Genomic DNA, 27,103 nt, shown 5'->3' on the forward strand with positions numbered 1-27,103 from the left:
TACAGCAGGAGTTCGATCCCTGGCCAGCCAGGGAGCAACCCACAAGTTGCAGCAGTCCTCTCCTATCTCACCCGCTGCTCCCCTCAGCAGTGTAGTTCAGTCAATCTGCCTGTTCTGTTCCCCACTGTCTCTGGTGAATCTTCTCACCCCCCGCATCTCTGGCCTGTACCCCAGCTCTTGTATGCATAAATAAATCTTTTTAAAAAAAAAAGGATTTTGGGCCTCCCCGGTGGCGCAGCGGTTGAGCACTGGGTTGCAAAGCTGCCTGCAGCCTCTGCGGCGCCGGTTCGATCCCTGGCTGCTCCCCGGCCACCAGAGGAGGGTCCTACATGGCGCGCAGACCTCTCCTGCCGCCTGCTGCTCCCCTCAGCAGTGTTCTTTGGTCCTTCTGCCTGCTCTGCTCCCAGCTCTGGCTCTGGTGAATTCTCTCGCCCTCCCGCGCTTCTGACTGTACCCAGTGCATGTATAAACAACCACACTCATAAGCCAAACACAGGATACAAGAGTCAGGGGATGGATACCTGAGGTGCACAGGTAGAGAAGCTGGTGCCACATCTGCCTTGGCCCCCAAGATTGGTTCCCTGGGTTTGTCTCCCCAAAAAGTTGGTGATGTCATTGCCAAGGGAACTGGTGATTGGAAAGGTCTAAGGGTTACAGTGAAACTGACCGTTCGGTACAGACAGGCCCAGAATGAGGTGGTAACTTCAGCCTCTGCCCTCATCATCAAAGCCCTTGAGGAACCACCAAAAGACCAAAAGAAGGGGCTTAGGTGGTGCAAGGGGTTAAGCACCTGTGAAGCTATCTGCAGCCTCTGCAGCACGAGTTTGATCCCCGGCCAGCCAGGGAGGAATCCACTTGGCACAGCAGACCTCTCCTGTCTCCCCCTTTGCTCCCCTCAGTAGTGTATTTCAGTCAATCTGCCAACTCTGTCTCTGGTGAATCCTCTCACCCTGCACCTCTGGCCTGGACTCTAGTTCTTGTATGCATAAATAAATCTTAAAAAATAAATTGTTGGTGCTAACCCTGACCTTTGAAAAGAAAAGAAGCAGAAAAACATTAAGCACAGTGGTAACATCACTTTTGACCAGGTTGACATAGCCCAACAGATGCCACACTGATCTTTAGAGAACTCTGGCTCCATTAAAAAGATCTTGGGTGCCGCTCAGTCTGTGGGCTGCAGTGTTGCCAGCTTCCACCCTCACATCATAGGTGACATCAGCTGTGGTGCAGTGGAGTGCCCAGCCATTTGAGAGACACAGAGAAAATTTCTATAAAGGATCATTGGACAATGTCAGGGGAAAATTGGTGGATGGAAATCAGGTGTGATCATGTATTGGCCACCTGAGGACATGGTGAACTACTGCCACAGAGTAGTCAGAACTGCAAAGATTTATATGGGAGAAACTAAGGAAAGAGAGAGGCTAAAAGGGGGATTTCAGAGAAATAGGCAGGGTTTCCAGGAACTGCATTTATACTCCTTTTTTTCCTTGGGTCTTGACTGATCTGTCATGGCCCTGGTGGGCATGTTTTCACTATGATAATGAAATCGTGGGTTAACCTCCTTCTTGGGTTCAGCTAATTTTGCCTGGCTTTCTGGTTTTGTCTGTAAGGAAAGATAAACAGGAGCAGAGCAAGAATGGACAAAGCATGGACAAAGAAGTTATGGTTACCAGTACAAAGGTGCTAGTTCTACTCTCCGTGATGGCTGTAGGGCTAAAGTGGTGGAGAAGAGAAAGGAAGGGAGAGGATGAAGACAAAATAGAGAAGAGACTTTGCCTTATGGAGGACTGAAGAAGATATTTCTCATTCAGCTCATATTTACACACACGCACAGACATAGAAAAAAGACACAGTGCCCAACCTATATGCTAGGAAAAAATTGAAACAAAAGCCATCTCTCAGTTCTGAAATTACAAATTAAACTTAATACTGTGTGTAGTGAGGATTTACTTAAGATAGTATTTTTTCTTTTGTTTTTGTTTTTAGATTTATTTATTTATGCATACAAGAGCTGGGGTGCAGGGCAGAGGTGTGGTGGTGGGGCAAGAGGATTGATTCACCAGAGACAGAGGAGGGAGCAGAACAGGCAGACCTACTTAAATAAACTGCTGAGGGGAGCAGGGGGCCAGTCAGGAGAGGTCTGCTGTGCCGTGTGGGTTAGCTCCTTGGGTAGGGATTGAACTTGTGCTGCAGTGGCTGCAGATAGCTTCAGAGTGCTGTGACTTAGGGAGGCCCTGAGACTGTGGTTTTTTTTGGGGAAAAAAAAAAGACCTCTGTGGATATAATACTTAAATTGAGATCTGAAGGATAGGACACCAGCTTGATGATAGGATTGGGGTGGGGCTGAGAGGGTCAAAGGGAACAGGGACTGGACTCCCCACTCCCAGGGAGCAGTAAGTACAAAGGTCCTAAGGTAGGGATGAACTTGGTGTGCGAACAGGGAGAAAGCAGCGTTTTTCTGTTGGGGGCATGAATGAGGTGGTGAGAAGGAAAGAAAAACTCGGAGAAAGAGGCGGGGACCTGATTAACAGCATCCTGTAGGTGAACCTAAGGTAGCTTTGACATTACTTGAAGCATAATGGAGTTAATAAAGCAGAGGTAATAAATGGAAAGTCAGGCTCTGCCGCAAGACATTCTTTTCCCAGCATTGTGCTGCCAAGAGCCCTTAATTTCAAAATAGGACGATGTTATATAAATGTTTAGATTTGTTTGCTTTGAAATCTATTGATTTCTTTTATTTTTATTTTTATTTATTTTTTTTTTTATAGAGGCATGCTTTATTTATTTGTTTGCTGGTTTGTTTGTTGTTTTGTTTATACATGCACTGGGTACAGTCAGAAGCGCGGGAGGGCGAGAGAATTCACCAGAGCCAGAGCGGGGAGCAGAGCAGGCAGAAGGACCGAAGCACACTGCTGAGGGGAGCAGCGGGCGGCAGGAGAGGTCTGCGCGCCATGTGGGACCCTCCTCTGGTGGCCGGGGAGCAGCCGGGGATCGAACCGGCGCCGCAGAGGCCGCGCGCAGCTTCGCAACGCGGTCAACCGCTGCGCACCGGGGAGGCCCTATTGATTTCTTTTTAAAAATTGAGATATAATCACCATGTAACACTTTGTTGACTTGAGGGATACAATATAAAGATTTGAGGGGGCCACCCTGGTGGCGCAAGAGGTTAAGCACCGCACTATGAAGCTGTCCCCAGCCTCTGCAGCACGAGTTCAAACCCCAGCCGGCCAGGGAGCTACCCACATGGCGCAGCAGACCTCTCCTGTCTCACCCGCTGCTCCCCTCAGCAGTGCATTTCAGTCAATCTGCCTGTTCTGCTCCCCACTCTGTCTCTGGTGAGTCCTCTCACCCCCCGCATCTCTGGCCTGTACCCCAGCTCTTGTATGCATAAATAAATAAATCTTAAAAAAATAAAATTTGATATGTGAATGTATTATAAGTGATTACAAAAAAGTAGTTAACATTCATGCATCGATTTCTCTATTTAATCAACTAACAATTCGAAGATTTAGCATGTCTTACTTCAAGCTTACAAGCAGCTGTGAAAAGCTGAAAGCACAACTGAAGCGCTCGACAGGTGCATACTGTATTTGGACGCAGGTGGAGACATGAAGCAGTTCAATTTCCTTGCCTTTCTCGGGGTTCCCCTTGGGGCTGGGTTGCCAAAAGTACTACCGGCCTACCAGCCCCTCCCCTGCCTCGCAGAGCTCTTGGGTCCGGTGAGACCCGCAAAAATTCTGGGGGTGACTGTTCGGATGATGCAGACTTTCCGGGGAGACTGGCCCCTTGGGCCACGGCGGGCTGCGGAGAACCCTCTGACCCGCAGGGCCCCCGCAGTGGGCGGAGGCAGCGCCCCCTGCCGGCCTCGGGAGGCCGCGGCAGGCCTCGGTGGGGCTCGGGGAGGCCGGGAACATGGCGGGGCCGCCCGGGGCCTCCGCCGCGCCGCGGGACGGGGATGCAGCGGCGCCCAATGCGGTGGCGCGGGTCTCGCAGTGGGCGGACGATCACCTGCGCCTCGTCCGGGTACAGGGCCGGGACGGGGACGCCCCCCGGGAGCGGACGCCGGCGGCGCCTCAGGGCCGCATTCGGAGGCCGCAGCGCCTCGGGCTCCGGGGACGCGGCGGGCGGGCCGGGGCCTCCCTCTGCCGGGCGCCTCCCGGGCGCGGGCGCCGGGCACCGCCGGGGCCTGGGCCCCGGGTCGGGGGAAGCCGGCAGCGCGGGGCGGCGGGAGGGTGGAGAGCGGGCAGGCCCGGGGGGAGGGACCGTTTTTTCAAGCGTAGAGGCCCCTGACCGTCCTGGGCCCCCCGACGACTGGACAGAGCAAGCCCCTTGAGATGGGGACGGTTTGGGGGGTGGAGAGAAAGGACCCCCAGGGCTGCCGGGGGTGGGGATAAAAGACAAGGATGCGGACAGTTGGGGCACGTGAGGTTGGGAACACGTGGAGGACTCTGCACCTGTGGGCGCAGCTGCACGTTAGCCCAGTCTAGACGAGGCTGCAGGTGTGTGAGCTTTAGGATGGGCATTTTTCTGGCCAGAGATCAGAACCAGACAGTAGTAACTTTGGGAAGGAGCTACATGCCTTGAAGTCGTGTTTAAGTTTGGATGACTCTTGGAGGAGTAAGAAAAGCTACTGAAGACGTGCCAGAACTGCCCCCTGAAGACTTGTATTTACAATAGATTGGAGTGTAAGTAGGAAGTCAGTAAAGTTTAGGAAGGAACCGTCAGAACAAGGGGAAACCAGTGTCTTAACAAACCTAGCGAACAGTATTTGCAGAAGGAGTTAACTTTATTAATTAACTGAGAGGTTAATTATTGCCATAATTAACTAAGAATTTGAGTGGGAGCAGCAGCTTTGATATATTCAGCAGCCAAGATCATGAAGCCTGGAGCAGGTTGGTTTTTACCCACCTGTGTGCAGTCCCTAGCATAGAGCTTACCACTTCGAAATCCTCATTATCTGTTTGTAGGCAATGCAGGGTAAGCTGTATGGTGTACATTGACAAGGCCTGGAGCCTTCCAGCTGAGCAGGAAGAGATGCACGGGTTATTTCAAATTTTAAAAAATGTCCTCAGCAGGATTGAGAGAGGAAAAAGTTTTTAAGGTAGCACGTGGGCATATTCCACATAACCCAAACATAGACTTGAAAGGTTCGGCACGGTAAAGACAAGGAGAGCCAGGCTACATTTCTCAAAGGGAGGGAAAGTTTATTGCGCCCCAGGCGGACCTCACAGACCCAAGGCGGGGGCCAGTGGAGTCGCGCACGTTGTTAGGGGGAAGCAGGGTTTTATAGGGCGAGGAGAGGTCAGGTGGGTAGTTGGGCTCGTATGGCGGGAAAAGTTTGTAGGGCAGGTAGAGGTTCTTTGTCTGAGACGAGACTCGTAGTGGGAGGGGGGAGGCTCATTGTCTGAGTCCTCCAGGCAGGTATCTGCATTCCTGCCCCCCAGGTGGGCTTCCTGGCTGGCTCCTGCATTCTGGCTTCCTGCATGGACCTTTCATAACTGTACCCTTGTTTTTATTTTCAACTTCATTTCTTACCTATCTGATTGTATTTATGGAATGGAAGTATGTTAGATTATTACTCTTGTCCAGGCAGCTGCAGGACACGTGTTGTTTAAAAGAAAACTCCTTTAGGTCTATTTCAGTTTAAAAGAAGCACTTTCAAAACATCAAACTTTCCCCAACTGTTTACAACACGCACATGTATTTCCTAAGCTGCCACATATTTTTAAGATATGATAATAAAGTTTTCTATCTTAATTCCTACTGTAGGCTCAGGGTCATGCTTTACTGTGAGTTCCTGTGGGCACCACAAAAGAGGTAGTAGACTGACTCATTCAAGGAACTTATGGCTAAAGTAATACAATCAATCGAGAACAGTGTTATGAATATAATTACTTTGCATGCCAGTTTATTTAGGAGACAGGTGAGGAGTCATGCATGGGTGGACAGTTGAAGGTTTTTAGAAGAAATGTGCCTGGCCAGGAAGATAAGGACAGTCCCTCACCCCCACCCTTTAGTACTTTGATATTGTGAATAATTAATTGTGAGAATTAATGATTAAACCTTTCTCTGAAGAACATCAGCACTATAATGGCCATAGCTGGACTAACGTTACTTCTAAGAAGTGTTCGACTGGTAAGCTGAAAATTAATGAACTCATTTTATGATAAGCAATAGACAATTTTTTCTCATTTCAGTTTTTATCTCAAGCAGTGTATCGTTTTGTTACTCATATTAGAAGCTTTTAAATAGTATTTTAGAACAATGAACATATTTTCAGGTCTTGATCTAAGTCCACAGGACTCTATGGAAAGTAATTACATAGCCTATATTTCCATAATCACTTTTCTTCATGCTTAAAAAGGAATCTGAAAAGGGGGCCTCCCTGGTGGCACAAGGGGTTAAACCTCAGCCCTGTGAAGCCATCCACAGCCACTGCAGCACTCTGTCTCTGGTGAATCCTCTCACTGCCCACACCGCTGGCCTGCACCCCAGTTCTTGTATGTATGTATAAATAAATAAATAAATCTTTAAAAAAACAAAACAGTTGTATAACATTGGGAGGAGTTAGTCTATAAAAAAACCGCCAACCAATAGTGACTTAATCAAGGAAGTTTATTTTTCTCATTTCACAGTAAGTCCAGAGGCAGGAGGCTACTGCTTTGTTTCCTGCCTCAATAACATAGTGTTTAAACCAGGAGGATTCTCTTGGCCTTTCCTCTTGTCACAGAATCTGGAGTAGGAAGGACTTGTGAGATGGGGGATAGGGTAGGGGAGCAAACATTGACATTGTTTAAAAATGAACAGTGGGGCCTCCCTGGTGGCACAAGGGGTTAAGGCACAGCCTTGGAAGCTCTCCGCAGCCACTGCAGCACGAGTTCGATGCCCAGCCAGGAAGCTACGTATATGGTGCACAGACCTCTCCTGACTCGCCCGCTGCTCCCCTCAGCAGTGTGTTTCAGTCAATCTGCCTGTTCTGTTCCCCACTCTGTCTCTGGCGAATCCTCTCACCCCCCGCACCTCTGGCCTGCACCCCAGTTCTTGTGTGCATAAATAAATAAATCTTTGAAAAAAATTTTAAAAAATAAATAAAAACGAACAATGATGTAAAAAATATATAAAATAAATAATAAAGATGTGATCACGACTAAGAGTCCATCCCTTTTAATTCTGAGATGTTCTCATTCAGTGACATAGAGACTTTTATAAGAGCCCCTTGACTTTCATAGTATTGGAAATTATTAAGGAACTGGGGGAATAAAGGGAAATAGAACCATATATTGTAATTGTACCTCTCAAGTCTCATTTATAACAATCTACCCCCATCCCCTTCCTTTTTCCTTAAGCTTTTGGTTTAGCAGAGCAACCAAGTCTCTTATCCCTTTGAATATTCCTTGTGTGGCATTTATATTGTATCTATTTTTTTTTAAAGATTTATTTATTTATTTATACAAGCACTGGGTACAGTCAGAAGCGCGGGAGGGTGAGGGAATTCACCAGAGCCAGAGGGGAGAGCAGAGGAGGCAGACTGACGAAGAACACTGCCGAGGGGAGCAGCGGGCAGCAAGAGAGGTCTGTGCGCCATGTGGGACCCTCCCCTGGCAGCCAGGGATCCAACTGGCGCTGTAGAGGCTGCAGGCAGCTTCGCAGCCCAGCGCTCAACTGCTGCGCCACCGGGGAGATCCCTATATTGTATCTATTTTTTAAAGATTTATTTTTATGTATGCATAGAACAACTGGAGTGTAGGTCAGAGGTGCGGGGGTGGGGGAGGTGAGAGGCTTCACCAGAGACAGAATGGGGAGCAGATCTACTGCAGGCAGATCTACTGAAATACACTGCTGAGGGGAGGAGCAGCAGGGCAGACAGAAGAGCTCTGCTGCGCCATGTGGGTTAGCTCCCTGGTTGGATGGAACTCATGCTGCAGAGGCTGGCGATACCTTGACAGCACTGAGACTTTAACCCTTGCACCACAGGGGCCTGGAATTTATATTTTAAATTTTTGAGTTCAACTTTACTTTGGAAATTGTGTACTAATTTGCCCTTCTGTATATCCTTCTCTGTACCATGCCATGATAATGAATGAAACTTGTCCCTGTGTGTGGTTAATGTGGAAGACTGGTATAAAATGTGGGCTGGTATAAAATACCCAGGGCATTACCAGGGTATTAGGTGTTTGCTGTTTAAATGATTGCCTAATGTGGAGATAAAGAATAAGGGGCCTCCCTGGTGGTGCAAGGGGTTAAGCACAGCACTATAAAGCTATCTGCAGCCTCTGCAGTATGAGTTCCATCACAGGCCAGGCAGGGAGCTACCCCATGGCGCAGCAGACCTCTCCTGACTTGCCCGCTGCTCCCCTCAGCAGTGTATTTCAGTCAGTCTGCCTGTTCTGTTCCCCACTCTGTCTCTGGTGAATCCTCTCACCTCCCACACCTCTGGCTTGTACCCCAGTTCTTGTATGCATACATACATAAATCTTAAAAAAAAGTAAGGAAAAAAATTCTTGTTGATTAAATAAGAGTTCTAATTTAATTCGACTCAGCTTTAGATTCTTTCAGCTGTAACTGGATGAAGAGATTGTATACCTATAGATTTGGATAATGACTGTTTAAGCAAATGTGTGTTGTGCCAATACTGACTGCTTTTTTTTTTTAAGATTTTTTATTTTTTATTTATACAAGAGCTGGGGTACAGGCCAGAGTCGTGGGAGGGTGAGAGGATTCACTAGAAACCGAGTGGGGAACAGAACAGGCAGATTGACCCAAGTACACTGCTGAGGGGAGCAGCGGGCAAGACAGGAGAGGTCTGCCTCGCCATGTGGGATTCTCCCTGGTTGGCTGGGAATCAAACCTGCGCTGCGGAGGCTGTGGACAGCTTCACAGCACTGCAGTCAACCCGCTGCGCCACCGGGGAGGCCCAATATTGACTGCTTTTTGATGAATTTGGTCATATGTTGAGGGTATAAACTTTTACAAGTTAAGGGTCTGTTTAATGAATTTTACATAATAGCTTGAAACAGTAAGAGTAACCAAAGATTTCTAATGTTCCTATAAAAACTTTTTATTAAATCATATTAAAATATTAATATAAAATTAAAAATCAAATAGAAAATTTTGTTGTTAAATGTTTAATTTGACTTAATTTGAAAATGAAAATAGTAATAAAATGTTATCTTGTTCTCCTTTTAAATCAACAGACAACGAAATTTACAAGTTCTTCTGATATTCCAGTAGAATTTATAAGAAAGAATGTTAAATTACGTGGACGTTTACGCCGAGTAACGGAGAATGGTTTAGAAATTGAACATATTCCCATTACTTTACCTATTGTATCTTCATGGAGAAGTAAGTAAGATACAATAATAATGAGAGTAATTATTATAGTGTTCTTTCTTAATCAGAAGTTATTTTTAAAGTGGGAAAAGATGGCATTTTAATTTTTTTTGATCCTAAACCTCTTTATTTATTATTTTTAGATTTTTTTATTTTAACATTTATCATTATTTATATTTCTTTAGACAATATTTACTTCCCCCCACCCCCTCAGATTGAGTCCCCATAGAATCTCCTTCCCCAAGGCACCCATGCACCATCACCACAGTCCCCTGTGTGCTTCCCTCCCTCCCTCTCACCCCTCTCCCTCTTCCTCCCCTGCAGTCTGTCTCTGGTTTATAAGGCATTTTAATTTTTAATTAATTTTTAAAATTTTTTTCTCTCACTGTCTATGAGAGAAAGTCCCAGTTCTTGACCTTACATATTACATACCAAGACCTATTTGGTTACTGAAAGGTTCGGAGCAGTAAAGAAAAGGAGAGCCAGGCTAAATTTCTCAAAGGAAGGGAAAATTTATTGTGCCCTGGGTGGACCTCAGGGACCCAAGTTGGGGGTCCGTGAAGCCACGCCCGTTGTGAGGAGAAATGTCTCTTTTATAGGGTGAGGAGAGGTTAGGAAAGGAAAACTGGTTTGGCAGGGGTGAAGCAGGTTTAGGCGGAACAAAGTGGAGCCAAGTTGTTTTCTCCTGCTTATGGCTTCAGTTTAGGTTTGATGGTATCAGTGGTCCTGGTGTCAGGGTCATCTTGTCTTTTTCTATGTGGGCTTCCTCATTCCTGGCCCCTGCATCGACCTTTCAGTTACAGATTTCCTTTTTCCTCCCCACCTTATTTTTCATTCAACCATGCGGTATTTCATTCAGGCATTCGTTCATTCCACCAGTATTGAGCATCTATTAAGTTTAGGCTCATATACAGCATTGAGTGAAACATACAAAACCACTCCAGCCCTAGGTGGAAGACAGGCAACAAACAAATGAAAAATTGTCCAAGAGCTTTGAAGAAATGTAGCAGGTTGGTAGGATGAGGGGTTGGTCACACGAAGCAGGAACTTACACATGAAGAGTAGTTGGAGGGGGCCTCCCCTGGTGGTGCAGCGGTTGAGTGCTGGGGAGGCTGCCCGCAGCCTCTGCAGCGCCGGTTCGTTCCCTGGCCGCCGGGGAGGGTCCCACAAAAAAAAAAAGAGTAGTTGGAGAAGGCCTCATTGAGGAATTAGTTTTTAATCAGAGACTCAAAGAACGAGAGGGGTTGCCTGGAAGCACATACGAGCATGGCTCTGTTGATGAGCCATCCAAAGGCTCATGTGGACATGGGGAAGAGGTGGACAAGAGGCACTGAAGGGGGTTGGAGAGCTGGCAGAGGCCAGATCTTTTCTGCTCCAGTCCCATTTCTCCCTACTTCTTGTCAGAGTGCCCAGCCACACACACCTTCCTGCCTCCTACAGGTGTTCTCCTGCCCCAGGGTGCCATGGCTGCTGTTGAACTGCCATTGATTCTTCAGGATCTAGCTCCACTGTCAGCTCTTTTGTGAAGCTTTCCTTACTCCCAGGCAGAATCAGTCTGTGCCCCTCAGCAGTTCATACACAGGGCAATTATAGCACTTAGATACATTTTCCTATAATTATGTATTTAGGTTTATATCCTCCCACCCAACTGTGAGCCCCTGGAGGCCAGGAACCTTTCCCTCTCTATCTTATTATTCACATTCCTAGAATTTTAAGATCTTAATATTATCAAGATCAATTAATATTATCATTATCAATTGATATTATCATTAATTGAATATTATAATTATCAACTAATATTATCAATTATTAACTTTATCAAGAAATGATCTCTCACTTTTTTGCCCTCAGATGAGTGAATACTACTTTTTCACTAAGATGTGACTAGAAAGGAATAGATTGATTTCCCCCACCCCAACCAGTATACCTGATATAATTGATTTCTTTAACAAGTCAAACCAGGGCCTCCCTGGTGGCACAAGAGGTTAAGACAAAGCCACTGCAGCATGAGTTTGATCCTGGGCCAGGGAGCTACCCACATGGCACAGCAGACCTCTCCTGACTCGCCTGCTGCTCCCCTCAGCCGTGTATTTCAGTCAATCCGCCTGTTCTGTTGCCCACTTTCTCTGGTGAATTCTCTCACCACCCCGTACCTCTGGCTTACACCCCAGTTCTTGTATGCATAAGTAAATAAATCTTAAAAAAAATTATAGGGCCTCCCAGGTGGCACAGCGGTTGAGCGCTGGGTTGCGAAGCTGCCCACAGCCTCTGCAGCACCTGTTCAATCCCCGGCCGCCGGGTGAGGGTCCCACATGGTGTACAGACCTCTCCTGCCGCGCTTGCTGCTCCCTTCAGCAGTGTACTTCGGTCCTTCTGCCTGTTCTGTTCCCTCTCTGGCTCTGGTGAATTCTCTCACCTCCTGCGCTTCTGAATGTACCCAGTGCTTGTATAAATAAATAAATCTTTAAAAAAAATTATAAAGTGAAATTTAGAATGCTTCCTTTCTTTAGTAGGTAATTACTGAAGGTCTGCTCTTTTGCTACAGTCTCAGTAGGTAATGTCAAATAAAATGGATCTGAGAAATTATTCAAAGCTTCTACCCCTGGTGGTACAAAATAATGTTTTTAATATGTAATACAGCTTCTAAGGAAGCTGTCCATTGTCATGAATCCTCTCATAATGTTATGTAAATCTAGGGTACAAATCAATTTACTGTATCTGTTATATACTTATATTGTTTTAAAAGGAAACTTCAGGGCCTCTCTGGTGGCCTAGGAGTTAAGTTTCAGCAGCACTGTCATTGCTATGGCCTGAGTTTGATTCCACCCCCCACCCCCACCCAGGGAGGTGACCCACATGGTGCAGCTGACCTCTCCTGTCTTGCCCGCTGCTGCCCTCAGCAATGTATTTCAGTAGATCTGTCTATTCTGCTCCCCACTCTGTCTCTGGTGAATACACACACACACACACACACACACACACACACACACACACACACACACATACCCTGTACCTCTGGCCTACATCCCAGTTCTTGTATGCATAAATTAAAATAAATCATGAAAAAAAGTTTAACTTAAAAATAAATAAAAGGAAACTTCAATATAGAAATAAATGAGCCTATATGTGGAGAGTCTAGGTATTTACAAATAAACAATATATTCGGTTGTTTTAGGATGCCAAGTGACTTTGGAATTTGCTTTTGCAACATGGTACTAAAATTAAACTCTCTTCTTCCTAACTTTTTTAGAAGAACCATGTGGTGCTTTGCTTGTTAAGCTGGCTGGAGTAGAACTCACAGAAACTGGGAAGGTGTGGTTACAAGAGGAGCTAAAACCTTCCCAAGTACTATGGTTTCAGCTTCTTGGAAAAGAGAATTCAGCACTCTTTTGCTACCTTTTAGTGAAGAAGGTAAGTCGTATAAAGAAATTATGAGCAATATTTTTATTCTTAGCACTTATATAGAAATATGCCATTAATTAGAACCTTTAATATATAATTCTTAAAAAAAACTGCTCTTACAGTGATTATGTATACAAACCCATGTGTTTTATATATAAATTTTGTTATAATGTTTTCATTTTATATATATTTATTATAGAAAAAAGTTAAAAATTACAAAAAAGGAAAAAGATTTAAATGATTAATGAGCCTGACATTGCTAATCTAAGGTGCATTTTTAATGCATTTATAAAAATGTATAAAATACATTATTTATGCATGAGAATATTTTATCACACTAGTTATTAGAATCACTTGTTGAAAGAGACTTATCGACTGGAAACTATAGGGAGTAAGGGTGTTTTCTGATGGTAAATATTGCTAAGTATGGTCCAGTACCTTGTAGATAGATATATCTTAACATGTAAATCTGAATTCTAAAAATATTGAGCATATTTTATATTTTTAGCTTATTTAAATTAAACGCACTTAAATAATGTTACGATCAGTAGCTGGCCATCTGAAGAGGTTGCCATGTGTTGGTTAGGGTACAAGGGAAAATGCCCTCACCCCATTTGGGTTTTCCCAAGGTTTGACAGATGAATAAATTAATGTCAGACAGATTAGTAGGAGAAAAGGCCAGATTTCAGTAATCTATGTGTGGATAATGCATGTGACTGTAAATTTCTAAAGAAGAATGGAGTGGACCAGAGATAATTATCTTGTGTTTTGGGACCTGGGTTGTCCCGTGATAGGTAAGAAGGGGATGACCTTATCTTCACTGTGAGAGTAAAGGTAACTGTCTGTCTGACAGAGAGGACATGTTCACTGATGGACCTGTACCCAGACGTTAGTCCCTCCAAACTATATTCTTCTAAGTCATTAAAGGGGTAGCAGTGATTGTTTCTCAGATTCAGAGAAAGGACAATGGACAGAAGCTCCTCAAATCATCTCTGCTCTCAACTCAAAACAGTCTGCAGTCTTTAAGTCATGGCAATAGATCTTCCTGAAGCTTACAGTTTCTTTAGTTCACATCAAGATGACATTGGAAGAGACATATTGAGAAAAGCCGACCTCACCCTTTTGGGGAGTTCGACCCCCACATATCCCTTTATGTCACCGGATGTTGCTCAGCTCCCTTAGTATTGCCATATCACTGCCTTGAGTCCTTGGATGTGCTTAATCTAAATTCTTCTGTTGGGCAATCATTGGAGAAAGGCCATGGAAAAGTAAAATAGTTGAAATACAGTTTTTCTTATTTTTAAATTTCCTTTTATATAACAAACAAGAATTATTTATTTATTTATTTATTTAAGATTTATTTATTTATACAAGAACTGGGGTACAGGCCAGATGTGTGGGAGGGTGAGAGGATTTACCAGAGACAGAGCGGGGAACAGAACAGAACAGAACAGGCAGACTGACTAAATACACTGCTGAGGGGAGCAGCGGGTGAGACAGGAGAGGTCTGCCGTGCCATGTGGGAGTCTCACCAGCCAGCCGGGATTGAACCTGCACTGCAGAGGCTGTGGACAGCTTCACAGCGCAGCACTCAAATGCCTGTGCCACCAGGGAGGCCCAAGAATAATTTTTTAAAAGACTTATTTATGCATACAAAAACTGGGGTACAGGCCAGAGGTGTGGGGGGTGAGAGGATTCACCAGAGACAAAACAGGGGACAGAGCAGGCTGATTGACTGAAGTACACTGCTGAGGGGAGCAGCGGGTGAGTCAGGAGAGGTCTGCTGCGCTATGTGGATAGCTCCCTGACTGGGGATCGAGCTAGTGCTGCAGTGACTGCAGATAGCTTCATAGGTTGCATCTTAACCCCTTGCACCACCAGGGAGGCCCAAACAAGAATAATTTGAAGAGAAAAATAACCTCACATTAAACTACTTTAAACCTGGAGTTTTCAAATTTTTAAGACTTAACTGTGATTAGACTTGTGACCATTGTAATTTTTTTTTTTTTTTTTACTTAAAGATTTTATTTGTTTTGCTTAGAAGAGCTGGGTTGTTCTAAGCTGGGTTGCTTAGAAGAGGTGTGTGTGGGGGGAGGTGTGTGTGTGTGTGTGTGTGTGTGTGTGAGAGAGAGAGAGAGAGGATTCACCAGAGACAGAGTGGGGAGGAGAGCAGAAAGATCTACTGAAACTACGCTGCTAAGGGGAGCGGTGGGCAAGACAGGAGAGGCCTGCTGTGCCATGTGGATTAGTTCCCTGGCCAGGAGCTGATGGCTGAGACTTAATTCCTAGGCCACCAGGGAGGCCCTCATTTTAATATTTAAGGCTTTTGAATTATTAATAGAAAGCCTAATGAAATCCATTAATTTTTGCATGTACGTATCATATTCAAAATAAGAAATTCAACACTGATTGTTTGACGCATCTTACATTTAAAAGTAAGTTGAATAGGGCTTCCCTGGTGGTGCAGGGGCTTAAGTGGTAGCAAGATGAAGCTATCCACAGCCACTGCAGCACGAGTTCAATCCCCTGCCAGGGAGCTAACCCACATGGCACAGCAGACCTTTCCTGTCTCGCCTACTGCTCCCTTCAGGAATATATTTCAGTCACTCCACCTGTTCTGCTCCCCACTGTGTCTCTGGTGAATCCTCTCACCTACCCCACCCACACTGTACCCCAGTTCTTGTATGCATAAATAAATAAATCTTTTTTAAAAAATGGTTTCTACTTTAAACCTGGAGTTTTCAAATTTTTAAGACTTAACTGTGAATTAATTGTGTAATAAAACTATCAAATTTTTAATACTTTGATAAAATTAGTCTTAATACGTTAAACCCCACAAGGACTATAGAAATAGCTAAGCAGGATCTCCTTTATACTGTAAATTAGTGGGAAAGAAATCCTGTTTATCTAGTTTCATTAGGAAGTGAGGTAGTCTGTGAATGAAATTTCCTGGAGCAAGAGGATTAAAGAGCCAGGACTATTTTTATGTTAATTATTTTGTGGGAAGTATTTTAAAAATGTATTGACATGCCAGTGCTTTCCTAAACACTGGAATTCTGAACCTAATTTAACAGTTCAGTGATGATTCAGTTCATTTTGCATTTGTCTACTTTTAGTTTTTTTCCATTCCATTAGTTTCTTTTGCTATGGACTCTGTCATTCGCTCTCTCCAGTGCTCCAATCCCATCCAAACAACAACAAACAATTCCAAAAATGCTGTTTATACTTGATTACTTGTGGGGAACTCTGTGTTATAAAAGAGACAATTGAGGGGCCTCCCTGGTGGTACAAGGGGTTATCACCACACTATGAAGCAATCCGCAGCCTCTGCAGCACGAGTTCGATCCCTGGCCGGCCAGGGAGCAACCCACATGGCAAGGCAGACCTTTCCTGACTCTCCCGCTGCTCCCCTCAGCAGTGTATTTCAGTCAGTCTGCCTGTTCTGTTCCCCACTGTTTCTCTGGTGAATCCTCTCACTCCCTGCATCTCTGGCCTGTACCCAAGCTCTTTTATGCGTAAATAAATAAATACATAAATACATAAATAAATAAAAGAGTCAGTTGACTTTGAGCAAGCCTGTCTATGTAATGAAATTCTTGCTGTTTATATTCTTTGGGTCCCTCTTACTTTTTGTCTTTGACTTTTCTCTGAGAGATTGAAATTGCTGAATGATTTTAAAGTAAGAAATTTTGGGTAAATCAATAATTTTCTTAAATAATTTTTTTTTTATTCAAGGGTAGATATTTTAGTGTGAGTCTGAACGAAGAAATTTTGAGAAGAGGCCTTGGCAAAACTGTTCTTGTTAAAAGTCTAAATCATGATTCGAAAATCTACTGGACAATTCACAGAAACTTACTTAAAGCCGAATTAACAGCTTTAAAGAAAGGAGAAGGAATATGGAAGGAAGAATCTGAAAAAGAAAACTATTTGGAAAATTTCAAAGACTCCTGGAGAGAAATGTGGAAAAAAGACAGTTATTTAAAAAAAAAGGGATTGGATTTCAACTTGAAAAAAGAAAGTTATTATGACAAATTTAGAAGGACTTATGAAACTTGGAAAGACAACATGAATAACTACTCCTTAATACTGAAGTTTAGAGAACTTATGAGTAGCATACGCTTTCGTAGAAAAGGGTAAAATATTGCAAGAGTTCTGGAAGTGTCTACTCCAAGGAAAATATGTAAATATATGGATTTTTTTTATTGAATTGAACTGGAAATTTGCCCCATCCATCAAAGCTATAGTCCAATAGATTTAGGTATTTAAGAGATGATTGTTATAAGTGTAATATCAGAATCATTTAAGCAAATTGTGATTAATGAAATGTACCTTTTGGAAAAATGAAACACTATAAAAAGGATGAAAAATACAGTTTGACAAAAGAGTTTATCGATTGGCTTTTGTGTTATTTTAGTTATTTTGGGCATTCAATTTTTGCTTAATGGGAATATTTATTTTTCCATTTTATCAACTTTGATTATTTATAATAAAGGGATTCTATTAGGAGTTCTATTGGAGGCTACTCTTTTTTCCCAGCTGCTTTCTGGCTGCTTGTGAATTGGGGGCAGTGCTACAAGAGAAGAATGGCACATTTCTCCATGTTTTTCCCTGAGGGGGTAAGCCCGAGGACAAAACATTGTGCTGAAGATGGCACCACAGAAGTGAGAAAGAACAGGGACACCTTATGACATTGCCACACCCCTAAAATAGCCAGTCCTTGAAGTCTCTTGCTTTCTAGTTTCTCAGTATGTGAGACAGTAAATTTCTTTTTAAGGCTAGATTGAGTTGGTGTGAGAATTTGACATATTCACATGCTTGTTTCTAAAATCATCCTGGGGGGGCCTCCCTGGTGGCGCAGCGGTTGAGCGCTGGGTTGCGAAACTGCCCGCAGCCTCAGCAGCACCGGTTCGATCCCCGGCTGCTCCCCGGCCACCAGAGGAGGGTCCCACATGGCGCGCAGACCTCTCCTGCCGCCCGCTGCTCCCCTCAGCAGTGTACTTCGGTCCTTCTGCCTGCTCTGCTCCCCGCTCTGGCTCTGGTGAATTCTCTCACCCTCCCGCGCTTCTGACTGTACCCAGTGCATGTATAAACAAACAAACAAACAAGTAAATAAATAAAAAAATGCCTCTATTAAAAAATAATATAAATTAAAAAAAAAATAAAAAAAAAATAAAATCATCCTGGGGGTGCAAGCTTCTTTAACAATGTCTTGTCCACTAGCATGCATAGGGCCTGCGAAGGATTTTCTTTCATTCTTTCTTTCTTTTTTTAAAGATTTATTTATTTATGCATAAAAGAGCTGGGGTGTAGTTCAGAGGTATGGCATGGCGGGGGGCCTGGGGGAGAGGGAGAGGATTCACCAGAGAGAGCGTGTGGAGCACAACAGGTGGATCCATTGAAATATACTGTTGAGGGGCGCCCAGGTGAGACAGGAGAGGTCTGCTGCACCATGTGGGTAGCTCCCTGGCTGGGGAGATGGAACTCCTGCTGCAGAGGCTGCAGAAGGCTTCACAGTGCTGTGCTTAACCAACCTTGCGCCACCAAGGAGGCCTAGTTCTTACTGTACTTCTAATGGATTAAGTAATTCTGTCCCTTTTTGATGCATCTACTCTTAGATTCACATTGTCTTTTTTGGGTTTTATTCTTCCACTACTAGGGAGGCCCCTGCAGATGATTTTCTTAATGACGTGTAATACTGACAGAATTCATAGGGATCACCTGCTCCAAAGAGTTGACTCCTATTAGAATCAATAGTACAGAATGAAAACTTTACTTGCCACCTGACTCCTGGTTACATATAACAAAGTATAGCTTGATAGTGCTGAGATTTAACCCCTTGAGCTACCAGGGAGGCCCTGCCTTAATAATTTTTTATTTTGTTTTAGGGGAGTGTTTTGTTTTTAGTTTTAGGGAAGTTGTAGGGTAAGGTAAAAAATCAGGCTTTTCTGCCCTCCCACCATCAGAATAGATGAGGGAACTCTGTGATCCTGAATGCATGCCTGATGGCGGGCACCTGAAGTGGGTACGACTGTGCTTTTAAGGGTGGTGTCACGGGAACGCCAGTAGAAGCCGAAAGAGAAGAAGCCCGAAGCAGAAGCAGAGAACGCCAGAGAACCCAGATAGAGTGAAGATTTGCTGGGGGCTGGGAGGACTGCCAGCCTCCCAGCCCCCCAGCACCCCTGCCTGCCATATGCCTGGTGAACCCCAATAAAAACCTGCAAAACCACTGAGGACTCTGACTCCTCCTTTACCCGGTCTGCATGGGATCAGAAAACCTGCACTGTGTCCTGTCCTGCCTTTACAGAAGTGCATTTAAATTACTTTTGTAAGAATCTCTTGAACCTTTTCTTTTTCCAATTTGCCTCCCAGAGAAGTCAGGCCAGCAATTTTTTATAAATAAGCTGGTTTTGGCATTCTAGTTAGCAGTATAGTTACCAGCTTAGCCAGTGGGCTTCCAGTTAAAAGTGTGAAGCAGGCTGGGGCGGCTCTTTCTGTGGACTGGATGACTAGTTTGACCTTTCCTTTGATGATGTAGGCAACCCAGACCCATGAAAAAGTAAGCAAGAAGGAAAATAGATCAAGAGGACACAGGCGTAGTCTTTGCTTGGGAATGTTCTTGCTCTCCACTTAGGTGGGAGCAGCATTAACTCCTGCTGAAGGTTAGCTTCATTGGCATTTCTTCTGGGCCAACACCTGCTTTCCAAGTTTTTGTCTCTGATCTCTTGTGGATCAGCCTGTTGTCAGTCTAAGGGCAGGGTGAGTTAATGCAAGAGGCTAAATCTTTGTCACTGGAGATGGTTGATAGCAACAACCTGAAAAAGTGAAATGGTCCCTTTCATGCTGAGTTGCAGACCTAACTTGAAAGTAGAGGATTTATTACTTTTTTTATCTCCTGTCTTCAAAGAAACAGGATTTATGTTTCCCCTTGGCCTTTCTTTCTCTTTGGTGTCTTTGGTATCTAGAATCCTTTACAATTTTTTTTTAATTGAAGTAACATTGCATTGTAACATTATATAAGACTTAGGTGCTTATTGCTGAGACTCACCATGTGTATATACTACAATAAGTTCACTGCTGCAAGTTCAAATCTATCCTTTACCCTACCATTGTCCCTTTTTTCCTGATTTATCCACTCCCCACCCTTTGCTTCTTAAATATATTCTAGCAAATTAATTCAGTTCTTACTATATTTCTTTTTTTAAAAAATATTTATTTATTTATGAATAAAAGAACTAGGGTACAGGCCAGAGGTGGAAGATTCACCAGAGACAGAGTGGGGAACAGAACAGGCAGATTAACTGAAATACACTGCTGAGGGGAGCAGTGGGCGAGACAGGAGAAGTCAATCCGCCTGTTCTGTTCCCCACTCTGTTTCTGGTGAATTCTCTCAACTCACCACCCGCACCTCTGGCCTGTGCCCCAGTTCTCGTATGCATAAATAAATCTTAAATAACTAAAGAACACCGCTTGTAGATACCTTAACAAGGAATGACATTGAGTATTTAGCGCCCTCTTCTGTTCTTCCACAACACTGTACTATACCTGTTTTAGCACTTGTGACATTGTAATTATCTACCCCTGTTGTGTGTCAAGGTATAGAGGGTCAAACCATGTCTTATTTGATTTTGGATTATTTCTGTTCCCCTTAAACATTCAGCCCAGTTTCTTGTTCATATTGGGGATGCTCTAAATATTTGTTAGACATGGAGATAAAGAAATGGATCAATAAAGACTTGCTTTTTTTTTAAAGATTGATTTATTTATACAAGAACTGGGGTACAGGGCCTCCCCAGTGGCGCAGCGGTTGAGCGCTGGGTTGCGAAGCTGCCCGCAGCCTCAGCAGCACCGGTTCGATCCCCAGCTGCTCCCCGGCCACCGGAGGAGGGTCCCACATGGCGCGCAGACCTCTCCTGCCGCCCGCTGCTCCCCTCAGCAGTGTACTTCGGTCCTTCTGCCTGCTCTGCTCCCCGCTCTGGCTCTGGTGAATTCTCTCACCCTCCCGCGCTTCTGACTGTACACAGTGCTTGTATAAATAAATAAATAAATAAATAAATAAATCTTTAAAAAAATTAAAAAAAAAAAAAGAACTGGGGTACCGGTCAGAGGCGTGGGAGGGTGAGAGGATCCACCAGAGACAGAGCAGGGAACAGAACAGGGAGACTGACTGAAATATACTGCTGAGGGGAGCAGCGGCCGCGACAGGAGAGGTCTGCTGCAACATGTGGGTTTCTCCCTGGCTGGCCGGGAATTGAACCTGTGCTGCAGAGTCTGCGGACAGCTTCACAGTGCAGCGCTCAACCCACTGCACCACCCGGGATGCCCCTTGCTTTTTCATTTCGAGAGCTTTTTTCCCAGTCATTTCTCCCACACATCTCATGAACCTACACCATGAAGATTAATTTGCCTTGGGCCTCCCCGGTGGCGCAGCGGTTGAGCGCTGGGTTGCGAAGCTGCCCGCGGCCTCTGCAGCACCAGTTCGATCCCCGGCTGCTCTCCGGCCACCGGAGGAGGGTCCCACATGGCGCGCAGACCTCTCCTGCCGCCCGCTGCTCCCCTCGGCAGTGTACTTCGGTCCCTCTGCCTGCTCTGCTCCCCTCTCTGGCTCTGGTGAATCCTCTCACCCTCCCGCACTTCTGACTACCCAGTGCATGTATACATAAACAAACAAACAAACAAATAAATAAAAATACATACCTCTTTAAAAAAAAGATTAATTTGCCTTAAATGGACTGAAAAATCATTTTTAAAAACTTGTCAAATTTGAAAATATTTTGGACAAATCAAGTCCCACATATGTATGCAAATAAATGAAACAAAATGAACAGTTTTTTTTTTTTTTTTTTTTTTTTAATTTTCTAGAGGCATGTCTTATTTATTTATTTATTATTGTTTGGTTTATACATGCACTGGGTACAGTCAGAAGCGCGGGAGGGTGAGAGAATTCACCAGAGCCAGAGCAGGGAGCAGAGCAGGCAGAAGGACCGAGGTACACTGCTGAGGGAGCAGCGGGCGGCAGGAGAGGTCTACGCGCCATGTGGGACCCTCCTCCGGTGGCCGGGGAGCAACCGGGGATCGAACCGGCGCCGCAGAGGCCGCGGGTAGCTTCGCAACCCAGCGCTCAACCGCTGCGCCACCGGGGAGGCCCAAAATGAACATAGTTTTTAAAATGTAATTTCCCCCTTGTGTTATGTTTGTATGGAAAATATAATCATCTGTTTTTAAAAACCCAGGTGGTTAATAGAGAATATGCATGCCCACTTAGGGTTCTATTTTATTATTTTTTAAAAGATTTATTTATTTATTTATACAAGCATTGGGGAGAGTCAGAAGCGCGGGAGGGTGAGAGAATTCACCAGAGCCAGAGCGGGGAGCAGAGCAGGCAGATGGATGAAATACACTGCTGAGGGGAGCAGCGGGCGGCAGGAGAGGTCTGCGCGCCATGTGGGACCCTCCTCTGGTGGCCCGGGGGCAGCTGGGGATCGAACCGGCCCTGCAGAAGCTGATGGCAGCTTCGCAACCCAGTGCTCAACCGCTGCGCCACCGGGGAGGTCGCACTTAGGGTTCTAAATAGGATTTTCCTTGTAGTGTAAATTGCCTTTGCCTCCTCCCCCTTCACTTCTCAAATCTAAGAATTCCTTTTTTTTTTTTTTTTTTACCAGTTTCTTCATTTTCTTATTTTTCTAAACTTTTGTTCAATATCTATAATGATGATTGCTTTATTAGATGACTGGTCTGCAATTGGAGAGGTTATGAAGGTATGTTTTTCTTTTAATTATATACATATATATTTTAAAGATTTATTTATGCATATAAGAGCTGGGGTGTAGGTCAGAGCTGCGGGGGTTGGGTGTGTGAGAGGATTCACCAGAGTGGGGAGCAGAACAGGTAGATCCACTGAAATACACTGCTGAGGGGAGCAGTAGGTGAGACAGGAAATGTCTGCTGTGCCATATGGGTCAGCTCCCTGGCTGCAGTGGCTGCCTGTAGCTTCAGAGTACTGAGACTTAACCCCTTGCACCACCAGGAAGGCCCCTCTTATAATCATATTATGGAATTATTAATGGTGGCATGTGAGAGGGAACCCAGTATATTGTTTAATGGAAATACCGTGATCTCAAAGATTCAGAATTATTTCCTAGGCTGAAGAAAGTACTTCAGCTAATGGCTGTCCCAATCAAGCTCCACTATCTTGGTAGTTGTAGACACTGGCTCTGTGGGAGTTCTTTCTGGAAACAAAACACACAGAGCTAAGTAAGTTCTTAGCAGAAAGCAAAATGGGCTCAGCATATCTCAGACACTATTGTTTTCTCTAAAATACTTCATTCCCCATCACCCTCCCCCAAAAAAAAAATTAAAGAAAAGTAGAAATGGGGAAAGTTCACATTAATTAGCATACTTTATGTCTTTAAAAAAGTATTCATTCTACACTGAAACTAAAAATCTCTTAAGCATAACTGTGTATAAGAAAGAAATCTCAGTTGAACCGAAGACTTAACCTAGGCACAAGTCTCTCTTTCCTCTTGCTCCCACATTCACAGGCTGAAGTATTTTGCTAAAATGTTAATGTAGAGAACCTAAAGTTTAGTCTAAACTCATTCCTGAATGTGACAATTTATCCTATATCTTCTATTTATTTGTAAGGTGAAAAGTGCATTTTTTAAAAGATTTATTTATACAAGAACTTGGGGTACAGGCCAGAGGCACAGGAGGGTGAGACAGAGCGTGTTGCAGAATAGGCAGATGGACCAAGAACACTGCTGAGGGGAGCAGCGGGTGAGGCAGGAGAGGTCTGCTGAACCATGTGGGAATCTCCCTGGCCAGGCCGGAATCGGGAATCAAACCCGCGCTGCAAAGGCTGCAGACAGCTTCATAGCGCTGAGCTCAACCCGCTGCACCACTGGGGAGGCCCGAAAAGTGCATTTTCTTGTAATATCTTTTGATATTTCCATATGAAGGGGGAAACAATTATTTCGGCTTGTTATAGAAAAAATATGACCAGCCCATTTAAAAAGAGATTATTTAAAAACGGTGATAGTCTGGTGGTAAGGAATTTAGTCTTAAACATTTTTTTTCTCTGTAGTCCAAATTCATTTCGACATGTAGACTTGGTTAGCATTTAAGAGGTTGAAACAAGTTGCTAATAATAATATAAATGAACATTTTTGAGGGCTCCATCTGTACCAGGCATTTTGCTGAGAATTCACACATATTGATCTTATTTAATTTTGGACTTAGGTTTGGTGGCATGTATTTCTTTCATTAACCAAGAGCCTAACACTGCAAAATATGTTTTAATTTATCAAGTATTTCAGTGAGTTTCTCATATTATTTTGAGTAAAGATTGTCAAAATAATTGTTGAATGGGTGAAACTGGCTAACTACTAGGACTTCATTATACTATTCCATTTCTGTGCATATATAAAAATTTATGTGATAGAAAATAAAAACTGAAAACAATGCTTGCTGTTTATATTCCTTTCTCTTCTTCTTCAGTTCAGCTTGAATTGTCACCTATGGGGACCAGAACCTTTTTAGCTGGTGAGGATTTTACAGGGCAACCCCAATGTGAAATAGGTTGGCCTGACTGTGGGTACTCACCTGCAAGCTTAAAAGGGACTTATAATTGAGACTCAACCACAGTACACACAAAAAAGGAGAAATGAAGAAATGAATAACTCAGGGAGAAAGAGAAAGAAACTGGTGAATGTGTCCTACCTGTTCTGTGGATCTGGAACTCCAATGGCGTGTTGAAAGCAGGTGAAAAACCAAGCACCCCCAAGACCCATGTGTCTAGGGTGTCTGGGTATGTACCAAACCTGGCTGCTTAACACCACCCTCAGTTCCCAGCAAGCCTCCCTTCGGTGGTGATAATATTATGGGATTTGTAGCCCTTCTGGTCTTGGATCTCTTTGGTCTGGGGTGGGGGGTCCATAAAACCTATTTGTGAAGTTTGTTCAGGACATGCTTTCGCCCCATCAAGGAGAGAATGGTGCTTACTTACACTGGCCCACCTACACCTACCCCCTACTTCTCTCCCCACCCTCCCCAGTCTTTTCTAATGGACTCAGAAGTGTCTCCTCTGATCCTAGTTTCTATGTCATACACACTTGAGTCTGTACAAGATGTTTGTGGCAGATTTGGGAGGGGCCATGGAGGGGGACATCTGTCCTTTTTATCTGCTAGGATCCCTTCCTACATCATTTGGTAAGAGCAATCTTTTTTTTCTTTATGTTAATTTTTTTTACATCATTGTTCATTTTTTTTTAAGTAGCTTTTTTTTTTTTAAAAAGATTTATTTATTTATTTATACAAGCACTGGGTAGTCTGAAGCGCGGAAGGGTGAGAGAATTCACCAGAGTCAGAGCAGGGAGCAGAGCAGGCAGAAGGACCGAGGTACACTGCTGAGGGGAGCAGCGGGCCCAGGAGAGGTCTGCGCGTCATGTGGGACCCTCACCTGGCGGCCAGGGATCAAACTGGTGCTGCAGAGGCTGCGGGCAGCTTCGCAACCCAGCGCTCAACCGCTGCGCCACCGGAGAGGCCCCATCATTGTTCATTTTTAAACAATATTTGCTTCCCCCAACCCCTCAGGTGTACTCCCTATAGAGTTTCCTTCACCAATGCACCCGTGCACCATCACCTCTCTTTTTTTTTTAAGGATTGATTTATTTATGCATGCAAGAACTGTGGTACAGACCAGAGGTGCAGGGGGTGAGACGATTCACCAGAGACAGAGTGGGGAGCAGAACAGGGAGACTGACTGAAATACACTGCTGAGGGGAGCAGTGGGTGAGACAGGAAAGGTCTGCTGTGCCATGTGGGTAGCTCCCTGGCCAGCTGGGGATCAAACTCGTGCTGCAGAGACTGTGGATAGCTTCACAGTGCCGATGCTTAACCCCTTGAGCCACCAAGGAGGCCCAAGAGCAATCTTTTGATGGGCGACATTATCCTCCCTGACTCCACTAGTTCTGGGAGGGCTATTACTCATAGAATCCTTCCTCTCTGACTAAAGGGATGGGCATATAATCAGGGACTGGCCACACATAACTGTTGACCATATTAATGAACCTGTTTAGAATCCTTCCTATGATCTTATTTGGAGACAATAAAAACAAAAGGGCTTCTTTTTCCTCTGGGATCACAAGCTGAGATGACTATAACCTGGAACTGTTCATCATGCTTTACTCAAGCCCACAAGTCTATAGAGGAAGTTTATAAGTAACAGGAGAGAATAACACCAGAAGGCTGAGAAAAGGAGAGAAAGAACGAGAAGGAGTAAAAAGTGAGAAAAAGGGCCTCCCTGGTGGCGCAGTGGTTGAGCGCTGGGTTGCGATGCTGCCCGCAGCCTCTGAAGCGCCCTGTTCGATCCCCGGCTGCTCCCTGGCCACTGGAGGAGGAGGGTCCCACATGGCGCACAAACCTCTCCTGCCGCCCGCTGCTCCCCTCAGCAGTGTATTTCATCAGTCTGCCTATTCTGCTCCCCGCTCTAGCTCTGGTGAATTCTCTCACCCTCCCGCGCTTCTGACTGTATAAATAAATCTTTAAAAAAAAAAAAAAGTGAGAAAGAAATGATTCTGAATTCCTGGAGTTGGTACTTTGACTTCTTTCTCAAGCAAATTTGATTTAGGGTTTTGTTATTTGCATGTAAAAGTACATGCAATACGGGCCTCCCCGGTGGCGCAGCGGTTGAGCACTGGGTTGCGAAGCCGCCCGCAGCCTCTGCAGCGCCGGTTCGATCCCCGGCTGCTCCCGGGCCTCCGGAGGAGGGTCCCACATGGCGCGCAGACCTCTCCTGCCGCCCGCTGCTCCCCTCAGCAGTGTACTTCGGTCCTTCTGCCTGCTCTGCTCCCCGCTCTGGCTCTGGTGAATTCTCTCACCCTCCCGCGCTTCTGACTGTACCCAGTGCTTGTATAAATGAATGAATAAATAAATAAATAAAATACAAAAAAAAAAAAAAAGTACATGCAATACATAGAGGATTGACCAATACATGGAGGAGAGCGATAAGGCAGCTGTTGCCTTCTACTTCTGGAGTAATATCTATATTCCAGGGCCTCCCTGGTGGCTCAAGCCACTGCAGCAGGAGCTCAATCTCCGGCCAGGGAGCTACCCATATGGCGCAGCAGGCCTCTCCTGTCTTCCCCACTGCTCCCCTCAGCAGGGTATTTCAGTCGATCTGCCTGTTCTGCTCCCCACTCTGTCTCTGGTGAATCCTCTCACCCCCACACCTCTGGCCTGTACCCCATTTCTTATATGCATAAATAAATAAATCTTAAAAAAAATCTATATTTCAGCTAAGATTTACCATGGGGGTAGTGTGTGTTACCTGGCAACTCCTTAAGAAATGTGTTGAAGGAGGGATAACCTCTTCATG

The 27,103-nt window shown here is 44.7% G+C and overlaps 1 protein-coding gene across 2 annotated transcripts; it reads left to right on the top strand.

Annotated features, from left to right (window-relative positions):
- The first annotated feature begins 3,912 nt into the window (after positions 1–3,912).
- On the top strand, positions 3,913–17,183 carry CUNH3orf33 (chromosome unknown C3orf33 homolog). Of its 2 annotated transcripts, none has more exons than XM_037526244.2 (5): positions 3,913–4,023; positions 6,076–6,135; positions 9,195–9,342; positions 12,581–12,741; positions 16,468–17,183. In XM_037526244.2, exons 1-5 carry the CDS (start codon positions 3,913–3,915, stop codon positions 16,867–16,869), a joined length of 882 nt encoding a protein of 293 aa, XP_037382141.1. In that variant the 3' UTR covers positions 16,870–17,183. The 2 variants fall into 2 exon arrangements, with proteins under 2 accessions (XP_037382141.1, XP_037382142.1); XM_037526245.2 differs by lacking the exon at positions 3,913–4,023 and adding an exon at positions 4,270–4,685 and having other exon boundaries at positions 16,468–17,182.
- The last annotated feature ends 9,920 nt before the right edge of the window (positions 17,184–27,103 follow it).

This window comes from Talpa occidentalis, unplaced genomic scaffold, assembly GCF_014898055.3.
Source record: "Talpa occidentalis isolate TD23 unplaced genomic scaffold, MPIMG_talOcc4v2.1 talOcc4.4, whole genome shotgun sequence".
Lineage (NCBI taxonomy): Eukaryota > Metazoa > Chordata > Mammalia > Eulipotyphla > Talpidae > Talpa > Talpa occidentalis.